At 41.6% G+C, this 13,047-nt stretch overlaps 1 protein-coding gene across 3 annotated transcripts in view; it reads left to right on the forward strand.

Moving 5' to 3' along the window:
- The window catches only part of ERG (ETS transcription factor ERG), a 137,649-nt gene that overhangs the window by 98,176 nt on the left and 26,426 nt on the right, over positions 1-13,047 (forward strand). For all 3 annotated transcript variants that reach the window (XM_088539345.1, XM_088539347.1, XM_010228372.2), the window contains one exon: positions 8,241-8,458. In XM_088539345.1, the coding sequence (XP_088395471.1) occupies positions 8,241-8,458 (218 nt within the window). The remainder of the gene's footprint in view (positions 1-8,240; positions 8,459-13,047) is intronic.

Here is a 13,047-nt window from a genome sequence, read left to right on the forward strand (position 1 = left end):
TAGGCTTCTGATACAGTCTTGTGAATTTTAAGGTCAGAGACCTGGTACAATTCTCCAGCACCAGCACTGGTTGTGTGTGGGCAGAGCTGTTCCCAGCCATCCCGCTCTGAAGTAGCAGTTGGAAGTCACTTGAGCATGAATGTGCGCTGAACCAGTTGCAGGATGGAGGCTTTCATCATCATATTTGAAAAAGGCTGCTGCATCGCTTTGATGAGAGATCTGTCGTAATGGCAATTGTTGAGGTTTTAGTTAGTTTCTTAGCTAACTCTTGCGGTGTCCTGGGTATGTAACATGTGTGAAACAGTTTCCTGTTTCCATATATGAACTCTTGTTTGACATTAAACTCCGCATTTCGTCCTTACTCTTGTATGGAGGTGGCAGATGAAATAATTGATTGTGAAACAGCCTTTCTGTAAATCAGACACTTATGGATACTTCCAGACTGGATATATGTAGCACTGGATGTGACAACATGTGTGAAATACAGGGTAGTGCGTATTGCACTGAACTAGGCATGAGGAAGACTGGGTTTCTAACCCAAAACCCATTGTTTAGTTGTTTTTACCGAAGTGTCCCTATCTGCAAAAGTGGAATGATGACTTTTCCTTATTTTATGAAGCACTTAGAGACTTGGAGGTGATTATCTAGTCTTACAAATATTACCCTACAGTGAAGGAAAGTGACAAAGGTTGGTCAAAAACAGGGCTTGCTGACATTTTGGCAATGACAGTCTATACATTAATATGTTGTAAGGCACCACATTCTACATTAAATTTATAATGTCCTTCAATTTGACGACTAAAACACAACATTTTAAAACCTTTAGGGCTTAGCATTGAGGCCTCTGTTCACATTACTAGTCCCAGTGAAGCCAGGAGAACAACTTGCATAGTGAGTCCAGTGGGATCAGTCCTTACACATCTGTGATTGCTTCCCAGAAATAAATCTAGCCTGCAGTTTCATAACATCATTTTGGTAAATGGTTGATTATTCCTTTTTTCAAGAGGAAGCGAGGCAGTGTCTCTCCCTTGCTTTCAAATAGCCTTTGTATTTTTCTCAACAAGAGGTGAAGATGCCAATAAGAGGCAGCAGCGGGCCTGTACTTGGATTACCATTGACAACCCAAGTGCTCATTGAAATAGGTGGAGGATGTTAGCTGAGCTGGCTATAAGGTTCTCATGGGTGGAGGTGAGGACAACATCTGTCTTTCCTGTCTTGTACTTGCCAAGGTTTTTTGTTGTTCCTGAACTCTCTCATGAATATAATATGTGGATTTTTGTCTGATTTAATGAATCCAGGGCTTAGAGATTTAGAAGGAAAACACATTCCAGATGTGGACTGTGATTCCTGACTCAGGTGACTACATTTCTAGTACTAACCTTCTCCAGTATGTTCCACACACCGTACTTGATATCTTTTGAAGCTTTTTTTTTTGAGAATGATCAGAATAGAGTTGTAAAACTGTCATGTTTGCTAAGATACAGTAGGGCTACAACATCAATCGTTTGTCTTTTGTTTCCCTGATTATTGCTAAATGCAATGAATCAGAGGCTTGGCTTTAGACTAGGGCTGCAAATTTAGGCTAGCACTTTGTCAGTTTGCTTTGTCATGCAGCAGTACAGGTCCTCTGAAAATGTAAATGTTTAGCAGGACATTGATGGACCCCTAGGGAAGGGGTGAAACTAGTCATTTCAATAATGCTGAAATGTCTTGTTCTGATAAGTGTTTTGATAAACCTTCCCATTCCAATAATTTCATACAATTGTACAATTATAATATGAATACTTTATCTTCAGTAACAAGAAGATTGTATTTAGTATTTTATATTAGAATTTTTAACACTTCCCAAACATGCATTGACTCTTTAGAATTTATCTTTTTAATAAATGCCTTTTTGAAAGTTTTCCGATAGCATCTTTTTGTCTAACTTAAAATGAAAATAAATCTCAGGAAGTCAGAACTCCTCATAGACTAGATAACTCATTTTCTGACCAGCTCTGGACATCAGACAAAGGATAGGAAATAGACTACATTTGAATGATTTTTTAGCAGTCTGGAGGCATAAGCTTACACTTACATATAGCTTATTATGAAGTCAGATTAGAGAAGAAGTAAAAGTTGTCGAATTAATGGAAAATATCATAAATCTGGTGTCAAAAAAGGTTTATATAAATGTATTGGCATATAGCAAAGTTAATTAAAAGTTCTCCATTGCAGTGTTATTGCAAGTCCTTCATAGTCAGGGGTAACACTTCCTTTTTGGAGTGTGGGAATGAGGTCCAGAAATGACACTACAAGCAACGAATGACTTATTTCAGTGTTTGCTGCACCCTTCAACATGCAAAGAGGGTTGTAGCTGTATTTGTGCCTCCCAGTGCATCCTGTTCTGTCCATGTACTTGTTGACCACTGTTGTGCTATTTGGTGGCTCATGGTTTTGATCATCTACTGTCTGCCAGGATTTCGACAGAAGTGACCAATAGGTTGTTGTCTTTAACAGTTCTAAAAACATTTTTGATTAACAAAGTGCTTCGTAGATTTTGGACAAATCAATGGAGATTAAAAACAAACAAACAAACTGAAAGATCTAAGAAATCTTTTCTGTTACAAGGAATAAGCAACAAACCATGGAAATATTTGAAGAAATAAAAATAGAGCGCTGAATATTTATGCCTGTGTATATATAGCTATATAAAGTGAGTAAACTACCTGGAGGCTTGATTCAATCTATCAGACGTAGAAATGAATGGAAATGTTGCAGTCTTAAAGTCGGAGCTGTGTTGGTGGCTTGGAGGGAGAGGTCAGAAGTGAACTTTGAGCACAAGCAGTCGTGATCGTAAAGCTAACATGAAAAAAAGCATCGCTGGTTTACAATGACCTGTAACTCCTTTGTAATCCTGCTACAGTATTTTTTTCTCTAATAGTGCTCTGCACAAGTAGATAACTGCACATCTCATTATCTCCTTTTACCATTTCGTAAGTTTGATCAAACTTCAGGGAAAAAATGTGTCTTTGTTCTGAGTTCCTGCCGTTGCTTACAAAGGACTGATCAGCTTGTGTATACTCCTCATGATAGGGACTACTTCAGTCACATTTCCTGTAATTTCATGTTTCTAGGCCAAGTAATCTGGTATTTTATTAAATAAACACCTTTGTCCCAATGACCCTATGCCTACTTTAAAGGCGTTGCTGCACCTATTGTTCTACTGATTTGTAGGTCTGTTTTTTTTTTTTTTTTTGGAGGGTTTTTTTTTTTTTTTTTTTTTACCACAGTGTAAATCAAAACCAAATACAGAGAGACATTCTGTTCTTTTATCATTAGTACAGAAAGTCCATATGAAAAGCCATATTTGGCATACTACAAGGGAAAAAAATGAAAAACTCTTACTGAAGAAAAGGATTTTCTAGTTTTGCTGGTGACATCATGAGAGGACAGATGTAGAAAAAAAAGGTGAAATATCTTTTCATCTGACATTAGAAATGTCTAATACTTATCTCAGGTAACAGTACAAGCTCTCCTACTTCACAAATACGAATGAAAGAATCTTCCCACCTGCCTTTGTATGTAATATGTGTTGGTTTCTTGATACTACACTACTCCAAACACTGAAAAGGAAAGGCTTTATTTCTGAGATATCATGAAAATAACATGTCCAGAAATCCAGGAAAATGACCAATCCAATATTAAAACTATTCCCTTAAAGGTACAAAAGTTGGCACGATTGAATGGAGCCTTGTAATGCATTTATTTTATAATATTTATTAATGTTTACTTTACTTTATCCCACTTGCTTGATGTTGCCAAACTGCTCCAGTACCAGCATTAATATGGATGAGAAAAATAGATTATCATGTAAATGAACAACAAAAGGCATTTACTAGAAATAGAACTGGCATCCATATGTAAAAAGACCTTTGCCAGACGTTGTCAGTATTAATATATTTGTCTATGTTTATATGTGGCCAGACCATGCAGCTATTCTTCATAACGGTAAATACTGACAATTTTTATATTACATTTGGTCCAGGAGCTTGATTTTATGATGAGTGTGGAAAATGCACTTCTAAAACTCCAGTTTTAGGCAAGAATTACCCATACCGTGTTTCATCAGCAGTACTATATATAGTTTGCTGTTAAAGCCTCCCTCTACAACTTCCACAGGGTTAATGCTTCTAGGCTTTAGTCAGTAAAGAGAAATGAAGCATAGACAAGTTGAAAGGAAGCATAAAATGAGCAGTTGAAGGATATATTCTGTTTCCGAGATACCGAATTACGTCATGCAATGGATAGTTTTATATAGCTGAGAAATGTTTCACATTTCTTGACATTATTTCTAGGCTATCCCACAGTATGAATTTCACATGGGGTTACCTCAGTTTATATTAGCTGATTGCTCTGTGTGTACTGTATGGTCTGCAGCGTTTGAAGTGCTCAGGCTACTCAGTGCCCAGAGCGCCTCTTGTTTCGAGCTTAGTAGGGGGAAGAAAGGAAAGGTCAGCAATTACAAACCCGTGACACACAGCTCCCACTTCTCTCTGTGTTTGAGGGTATGCAAAGACCAGGTATATCCCCCGTTGTGGTTGCTGATAAGTTGACATCAGTGGCCCTGAGTGCATTTGGAAAAGATAGCAGAGGTGCAACTGCTTGAGTACTCAACCCTGGCATCAGAGCAGATGCTAAACATAGTTTCCATGTTTCCCACAGTGAAACCTCAATCTTGCTTGTGTGCAAGAGGAGAAAAAAAGATAGTTAAGGAGGAAGTTGTGCTAATTCTAGTTTAGGCCGTGTTCTCTAGTTATGCTGACTCCTCAAAATTATGCAAAAGCTTTGTCAACTAGTTCAGCTTTTGTAATGTGCATGGAGGATGAGTAATACATGTCCTAGTGTCCTTCAGGATATCCCAGTGGAAGTCAATGAAGGCTCAGAGTAAAACATCAGAGAAGACACTATTATACAGTGCACAGTATGCAGTAATAACAGGATGGAGTACAGAGAAGGATGGAGTACAGAGAAGTGTTTGTTACTAAATTAGAATAAAGACCTAGCTAGCAAGTTGCATATTTTTTCTTCATTTTTAACTGGACACTCTTTTGGGAAATGTGAAGTCATGGTCTGTCTCCTGGGTTCATTTATGTTTGTCTTGTTTTTGCCATAGTCTTTTATATATTTGTATAACTGCTATTAATTGGCATCATATTTCTGGCTTTCACTGTCCTCCTCAGGAAGTTAAAATGTGTTTACTTTCTCTCTTTGTGTAACATAATATGCATCCATAGCATAGGCAATGTTTACTGTTATTACTAAAGCAATCCACAGCTTTGGGGGTTTAAATTTATGCTTACTCTAAGTATTCCTAAATTAACTTATATTAGGTGGAGCCAGGCTCAATAGGGAGCAGAGTAAGATTGCTTTTCTTCACTTATGTGTGAGAGGGTAAGAAATATAGCCATTATGGATGCCTGTTTTGAAAATATTTATTACTCAGTGGTTTACAGAGTAAAATCTTATTTCGTCTTTTATATCTGCAATCTCATATCTGCTTCCTCTTGTACTGTTCACTCTTTCATGTATTTGCTCTAGCTAGCACTTCCAAAATTAACATTACACAACATGTTATTCTGCACATATATTAACTCTCCAGTGGGGCAGAAGAGAGGGAACAGTGCAGCAAGTTGTCTCAGCAACTGGATATACTGTGATTCCTTGGCCAGGCTGTAAATTTATATCTTCTTGAAAAAGTTGCATTGAGTATAGTGGTAGATTTCTTTCCCCCTCTAGCATAACTTTTTTTTCCCCCCTTTAGTTTTTGTGATATGATCCCTGCTACTTTACCATCTAAGCACATCAAGTCCGCCCTGCTGTCTCTCAGTACAGTTTGGCCATGCTTTGGGGTGCAAGGGATGAGTAGTCATCTCCCCATGCATCTCCTGGAAAAGCTTTTCCAGAAGAAATGGCTCATCAGGAAAGTGTCAGACCACCAGCAAGATCATTTTTTAGCACGATTGGGCAGGCCAGAGACCCACAGGAGTCCGAGAGACGTGACAAAAGGGACGTATTATTCTAGCATTTCTCCCTTCTCCTGGAAACGCTTTCGCACCCCCAGAGGCTCAGGATGTAGCAATTAGGAAGCTGCTTGTTGTTTGGAGGGAAAGAGCGTGGAAAATAAGGGTCATAATTAGGGTGTTAAATTAATGCTGATACTTTGGAGGTGACCTTTGCACTCAAACAGCATCCAAAATAGCAGTAATGAAACATGACGAATCTCTGTCTGATTTTTGCCTCTTGGCCTGCAGCGGGAAGAGGGAGTTGGTTAGTTGGTTAGTCCCATCATAAGTCTCCTGGTACTTGGAGCTCTGCTTGAGATCCAGCCCCCCAGGTTATGCAATTAAGGGGTAATCTCTATTTTCACAAGAAGCAATAAGGAGAAAACCGTGCTTCCAGCCCTTGTAACTGGAGAGAAAAGCAGGGGCTCCAGGTTTTTAAGGCAGCATGTAACTGCCGAAGCTTGTATAAAGCAGCTCAGGAAGGTAGACAGTGGTGTGCGGTCCCGCAGCCCAAGGATTCCCACTGCCCTGGCTCTCTTGTCTCCTCTTTTTTTTTCTCTGTCTGATTTGCTCTCCTCCACAGACAGCCCTGCGCTATTCGCTGCCCTTGGGCCGGCTGCGAGCGGCGGGGCTGGCCGTGGCGCGGGCCACACACGCCGCCCCACGAGGACGCGCTCGCTCGCTCGCTCCCGCAGCATCCTGCCCCAAACACGGCTGGGCTCGCGGGCCCGCCGCCCTCCCCGCTGGGCCCTGCGCCACCAGCCAGCCGCCGCCAGCTGGCCCGCGCGCCGGCCGCTCTCGCGACGCCTCGGCACGCCGCTGCCGCCGCCAAACCTCCCGCGTCTGGCAACCCCGCTGCTCACTCCGCTGCGGGTGGCAGCAGCCCTGCCGTCACAGACGTGCCACGCTGCCCCCCGTTTTACACACGTCAGGGCAATGCTGAGGGGAGGTGACACTGCAGTGGGTTGCTACTGATTTACGCAGTTATAAGGGACCTGCAGATGGAGGGAGGGCTTTTCTTTTGGAGAGCTGGGGTTTGGCAGACCAGCTCCCCAGCCCTGCTGTCCCCATGGTTGCTCAGTCCTGACAGCCCCAGAGAAGGCAGGAGCCATAGTGGAGACCAGCTCACACAGTCATGGACCCCACTGGCATGTGTACCCCACTTAGACACCTATGGTTAGGTAGTATAGATCCCTCCACAAGTTTCTGCTTCCTGGTGGACCAGGTGGGCACCTAAAGTATTCGCGAGCCAGTCATCTTCTCCCATGACCTGGATGAGGAAGGAGGATGATCTTCCCTCATACATATATCCACAGACTACTTAATTCCTGGGCCTGATCTCTGCCTGGCTAGTACTGCAGCTGCCGCGCAATCGATGCATCTTTTGAACTCATGGTCGGGGCCGGAAAGGTGCAGCAGCCGCACTGTCACCACAGCAAGGGAAGAGGCCTGGGGAAGTCCTTCCCACATAGCGGCAGAGCGGGATGTCTAACCAGCACGTGAGGAGGTGTCTTTCAGAATGGGAGAGAGGGCTGATGGGCACAACGTCTTCCTGCAGTGCACGCAGAGGAGCAGTGTCCAGCCCGGTTAGCACCTCCACCAGTGCGGTGGCAATCCTGGCCTGATCTGCCTCTCTGCTGCTCACAGAAAGAGCAGCATCCCTAGCTCAGAGGTTACACCCAGCTGTATCTCGACTTCTCGTCCAGAAAGCGATTGGCCTTAATCCTAAAGGAAGGAAGAGGAACTCCCAGTGAGTCAGCAAAGTCCAACTTCTAATCGTTTTTTGAAGGGAGAGTTAATGCGGCTGTGACAGTTTACACCCAGTGCAAATCTGGCCCTCTCCATCCATATCTTGGAAGTAAAAGGCCTGAACTTCACTGCCCTTCCTGCACTCTTCTCACTGAGCTCCCAGCCATTTTTCCTGACTGTTTAGTAGAGCATGTGAGTGCATCTTTTTAGCCATTAGCAGGGAATGTCTCACCAGGTCACTGCTTCAAGGGACATGTTGTCTCTGTGACAGCCCACCTGGCACTTGAATCCTCTCCCCTGTGGACAGGTAGCATGCCTAAAAACAAAAAAGCATTTACATAAGCAGCCAGTGGTACATTTTGTCATGAGATGAGCATCCCCTTTTTCATGTGTGGTTTTATAATATCTGCTCTGAAACACTCTCATGCTGACTTCTCTGCTTTTCAGGAAGCACTATCAGTGGTGAGTGAAGACCAGTCCTTGTTTGAGTGTGCCTACGTATCGCCCCACCTTGCGAAGACAGAGATGACCGCCTCCTCTTCCAGTGAATATGGGCAGACGTCAAAGATGAGTCCACGTGTTCCCCAGCAAGACTGGTTATCGCAGCCCCCAGCCAGAGTAACCATCAAGATGGAATGTAACCCAAATCAGGTTAACGGGTCAAGGTAATAAGGACAGTGTTACAGTGGCTGAAGTATGCATTTTATATTATGGATGTAAATCAGTTGCCTGAACTTAGGAGTCTAGCTCCCTTAGGTGCCCTAAAATATCCCACCTGGCCACTAGCAGCTACCCGAGAAGGCTACAGGTCTCCTGTATGTGGGGTGCCACGTCTACCAGCCCTGTCTGGTTGTCTCAGATATTGCAGTGTGCCAAACAGTGCTACAGGAACAGTCATCTCAAGATCTCTGCGATACTTTTCTGAGTTTCCTCTGACTGGGGGTAATTTGGGGTGCAAACTTGAATTACACTCCAGTGAAAGAATACATGCAATAATGTGAGACAATGTATACTCTGTTCTACTTGTTAAAATTAGCAAAATGAGAGCTTACTGTATTTTTGAGAGGCTATACACATTCACTCGGGGGATGTGGAATATGTGATCTAATACCCGGAGTATTGTCAAAGTATAGTAATTTGGACTGCTGCTTTTGTACTAAATCTAACCAAACTGGGCAGCATAGGAAGTAAATTCTTGTAATGGCAGAGAGAGTAAGTTAGTGATCTTTACTTTTATTTAACTTCTATATTTACAGCAAATATAGTGCCGAAGAGCACAATCATGGGGTTGGATTTATGAATTGCTTTACATTGAAGAAACAGCACATAGATGGAGGCAAGCAACGGAGTAGAAAAGAATAGAAAAATATACTAGCTGAATAGGCAGTGGCTACAGCAGACTAACTGTTGTCTAAAGGCTTTTCTTTTTTGTGTGTCACCATGAAGGAGAATTTTGTGGATTATGTAGAAAGAGAATGCAATGGATTTGAGGATACTGACTGGCTCTACCAAACATAGAGGCATTACAGGATGTGATTTCAAGGCAGTTGTCCTTTGGTGTCACTGAAGGACAGAGGTCAAGAAAGAGTCAGTTACTCATAATTTTTGGTGATGTATCAGTGAAGATTGTTCTTCACATTGCTGTGTCACAAAACACCTACCTTAATCTCATCTCCCAATATAAAAAAAAAGGACAACTCAGAAAAACCTCTGCCACAGGCACTGTGGTTACTCTTGCTGTGCTCGTCTGGTGAGCACTACTAGCAAGGCAAAGAGGTTTGACAGTGTGTCACACTTTATGCTCTTTGCTACTGAGGATGGAAATCATACTGAAGTCAAATCGGACATGGCATTGAGCAGTCAAAGATTTGAAATACGTAGAATAACCAGTGGACTGAAATTTCAGTTATAAATATTAGGGAAATCTTTCATAAGCCTGCTTATTCAGAACCATCTTTAGTGAAGGGTTTCTTTGTACTAAACAGATACAGAGATATAATCGCCGGTGGTGGGTTGATTCAAAAGCAGTTTCGCCTGCTCCCTAACATTAAGTGTTTGTTGTGAGATTTCTAGAAGAAAACTGATCGCTGCATTTTATCTATATAAGCTCTATAAAGCATGTTAAAGTAGAAAATTGTGTTAATTCTTGCTGAAATTTGCAACAATAACTTATAATTTTGTACATAACTAAGATCAATCATGCACCAAATCTTATTTTCACATGTTTCCAAGTCTTAAATATGAATCTGGATGATACAAATCCATCTGAAGTCTGCGGTCAGTCATATTTTTAAATGATTGAGCCAAAATCCTGAATTTGCTGTTCTGGATTGACAACCATACCTAGCCTGAAAGTTAGAGCTGAGTTTGCAAATCTTGAGTATTTTGCTGTGTTGTGGTGGTTTAGGTGCAAAACCTCTAGGTAGTGACGCTACCTTTTGTTAGCTGAAATGTTGTCCTGTCTGATCTTTGCTGCTACCCAGGTAAGGATTACATTCTGTTTTAGGAGACCAGGATCTTCAATGAGTATAAAAAATATACCTATATTGAGATCAGTTAAACTGAGACTCCAGGTGAAGTCTTGCTGCCTGTATATGTGAACACAATGTAGAAAGTGCACTCTTATCCACCAGCCTGTCTGCAGTCACTGGAGATCAGGAGGCGCCCTGATTTTAGACTGCAGAGAGCTGCAGGCACCGAAGTCCCTGGCTCCTGCAGTGTTGCCTTGGCCCAGAGAGCATGGCAAGTCCTCGGCTGCAGGACACTACTGCTATTGCACCTGTGCTCTGCCTTGCTCCTCGGAGAAGCCTAGAAAGGAGGCTGCGGATGGACTATGTGTCTGGGCATGCAGCTGGATTACACTGTGCTCAGCACTTTAGGGTCTTTCCCTTCATTTGGGGACTCTGCAGTTTTGGGATAAAAACAAAAGCAGCTCAGGGGGCAAAGAACCCCAGATAAGCCACCAGAGCAGAGTGTCCCTGGGTCAGAGTTAGGCTCCCCATATCTTGCTTGAACCTACAGTTCATGTGGTCCTGCCTGTGTGGCAGTCCAGCTTCAACAGGGCTCGGATATGTCGTATTCCTTGGGAAGAGGGTCATGTGCTTAGATCCGTGAAGGGGGTCGTCTTCTCATCATCCCTTCTCAATCATCTGAGCTATGTGAACAGAAAACACTCCCCAAGGATGGGCCATTGCTTGAAAGTCCTGAATTAAACAGGGCTGTTTGAATGCAACCTTGTAGTATTTAACATTCCTCCGTTCTTTGTCCTGTTTTCTATTAGTGCTTCTGGAGGTGCTTAGGCTCCTTGCACAGTCGGTAGACAGAAATAGGTTGTTAATTTAGACTGCCTGTGTTGCTTTCTTTACAGGGAGATACTTTCCTTCAGAGATATCGTAGTTTCTGCAGGAACTGCTTAATGTATTTGGTCTTTTGGTCTGTGCCATAACTAGCAGAAAAGGCATCTGCTTTTTGAAGGATGTATGATTTGAGAGTTGGAGGAAAGCTTTTTCAATCAATCTTTCAAATCAAACAAGTTTTTGTACCTTCTACTAGGCCCCGTATGGTCTGGATTAGTCATGAGACATAATTTAGATTTGTCCTCTTCCTGTTTGCAGCAGAGCTGTTAACTGCTCTAGAGAGTTATGATGGCACTCAAAAGTTGTCAAAGTACCTGAAACCAAATGACCCACCTGGCATCTGAAACCCCAGTGACAAACTTTTGCCCTATCCTACCCTGCTTTGAAGCCCGTAAGAAATACAAAGATGAAAAGAGCTGATTTTGTGTTCCTCCTCTCCAATGAAACAGCATCAGAGCTGCCTACTCCAGTATTAAGATTTGGAGTCAGTGCAAAACAAGAAAGCTGGTGACTCATTTTGTCTGAATGTGATCACGTAACATTACTTAACGTAATCATTATTGGAAAATGAGCAGGCCAGTGCTGACCATCCTTTCACAACATGAACCACTGCATGCAGGTCGTGCTGGCATGAGAGATGGTGCAAATTAATTTGCAAAATATTTTTGATCAAAACGCTGATTTCTTAAACTTCACATTCTGACTGAACACATAAGTGGAGGAAATTTGACTCTTTCTATATGGAATTAAAAATAACCTACCTGCCGTATTTGAAGCAAGCTTTGCTTTTTTAATCTTGGATTCTGCAGCCTCCCCTAATGACAGAGCAATACTGTGTTGATAATTGGAGAAAGCTCGGGAATTCATACTGTGCTAGTTTCTAAAACAAGAGGGCGTGCTGAAAAATAAACAAAACAATCAGTAATAGACAACAAGAAGATAAAAATAGGTTAACAGAACCAACATTTTCAAACATACATAGATGATATATATGTTCTATCTATATATTTAGCACCAACTAAAAATACATCATTAATGGAATTAAAATGCATTGTTTATTTTGTGGGAAAATTATTCTAAGACCCAGCACAGGCATAAACAATAGATCTAGATATTACACTTCTAATAGCCAACTAATTTTACCAAGTAAATATAAGTATGTTGTGGTATTTCTAAGACTCATATACATGCATGTACATAACATATGTAATGTTAGAACACTTCTAAAACTTTAAAAGCTCGTCATATGTGATATTCTTGTTAGTTTCAGAAAAAAAAAAGTGTGTATCACTTAAACCTTTCATGAAGTGAAATTACTTATCAATAATGTATCATTGCTAAATAATTGTAGCAAATATTATGATAGCATGTTGATTGGTATAGGCAATATGCAGGTCATTACAGTTCAGTGCAATATTCATACCTTGAAAGTCTGAAACCATTTGTTCCTTCCTTGAGTTCCTTGAGTCCCTCTGGGCCTTCACCATTTGTTTGTTGATATTTCACTCACTTCCTGACAGGTTGTGTGCTGTTGCCACATATGTAATATTGGCTGCAATTTATGTGATGTGCATAGCTTAGTGGTGCCCTGCCATCTTGTAGGCTTATCTACATTTAATTTTCTGTAGAAGCCTAGAAGAGGATTTAACATTTTAGGAGTGTACTGAACCTCTTGCAAATCAGTAATTGAGTACCCCCTCACAACAGAAATATATTCACTGTGCCTAGACACCCCTTTCCCCAGATATACATTGGCTGTAATTGCCCTTCATTGAATCACAAAACATAATGCTTTCAAAACCGGTTTTCCTGTGAATATTGAAGAAGTAACATTGGAAAGAAATTAAAGGGTTATTTTCAGGGTGCTACCAAGGGAATTAGCTGCACAGTTTTCTTTA

Source organism: Tinamus guttatus, unplaced genomic scaffold (assembly GCF_059628265.1).
Source record: "Tinamus guttatus ecotype Peru unplaced genomic scaffold, ASM5962826v1 Tinamus_guttatus_pri_ptg001602l, whole genome shotgun sequence".
In the NCBI taxonomy this organism is placed as follows: domain Eukaryota; kingdom Metazoa; phylum Chordata; class Aves; order Tinamiformes; family Tinamidae; genus Tinamus; species Tinamus guttatus.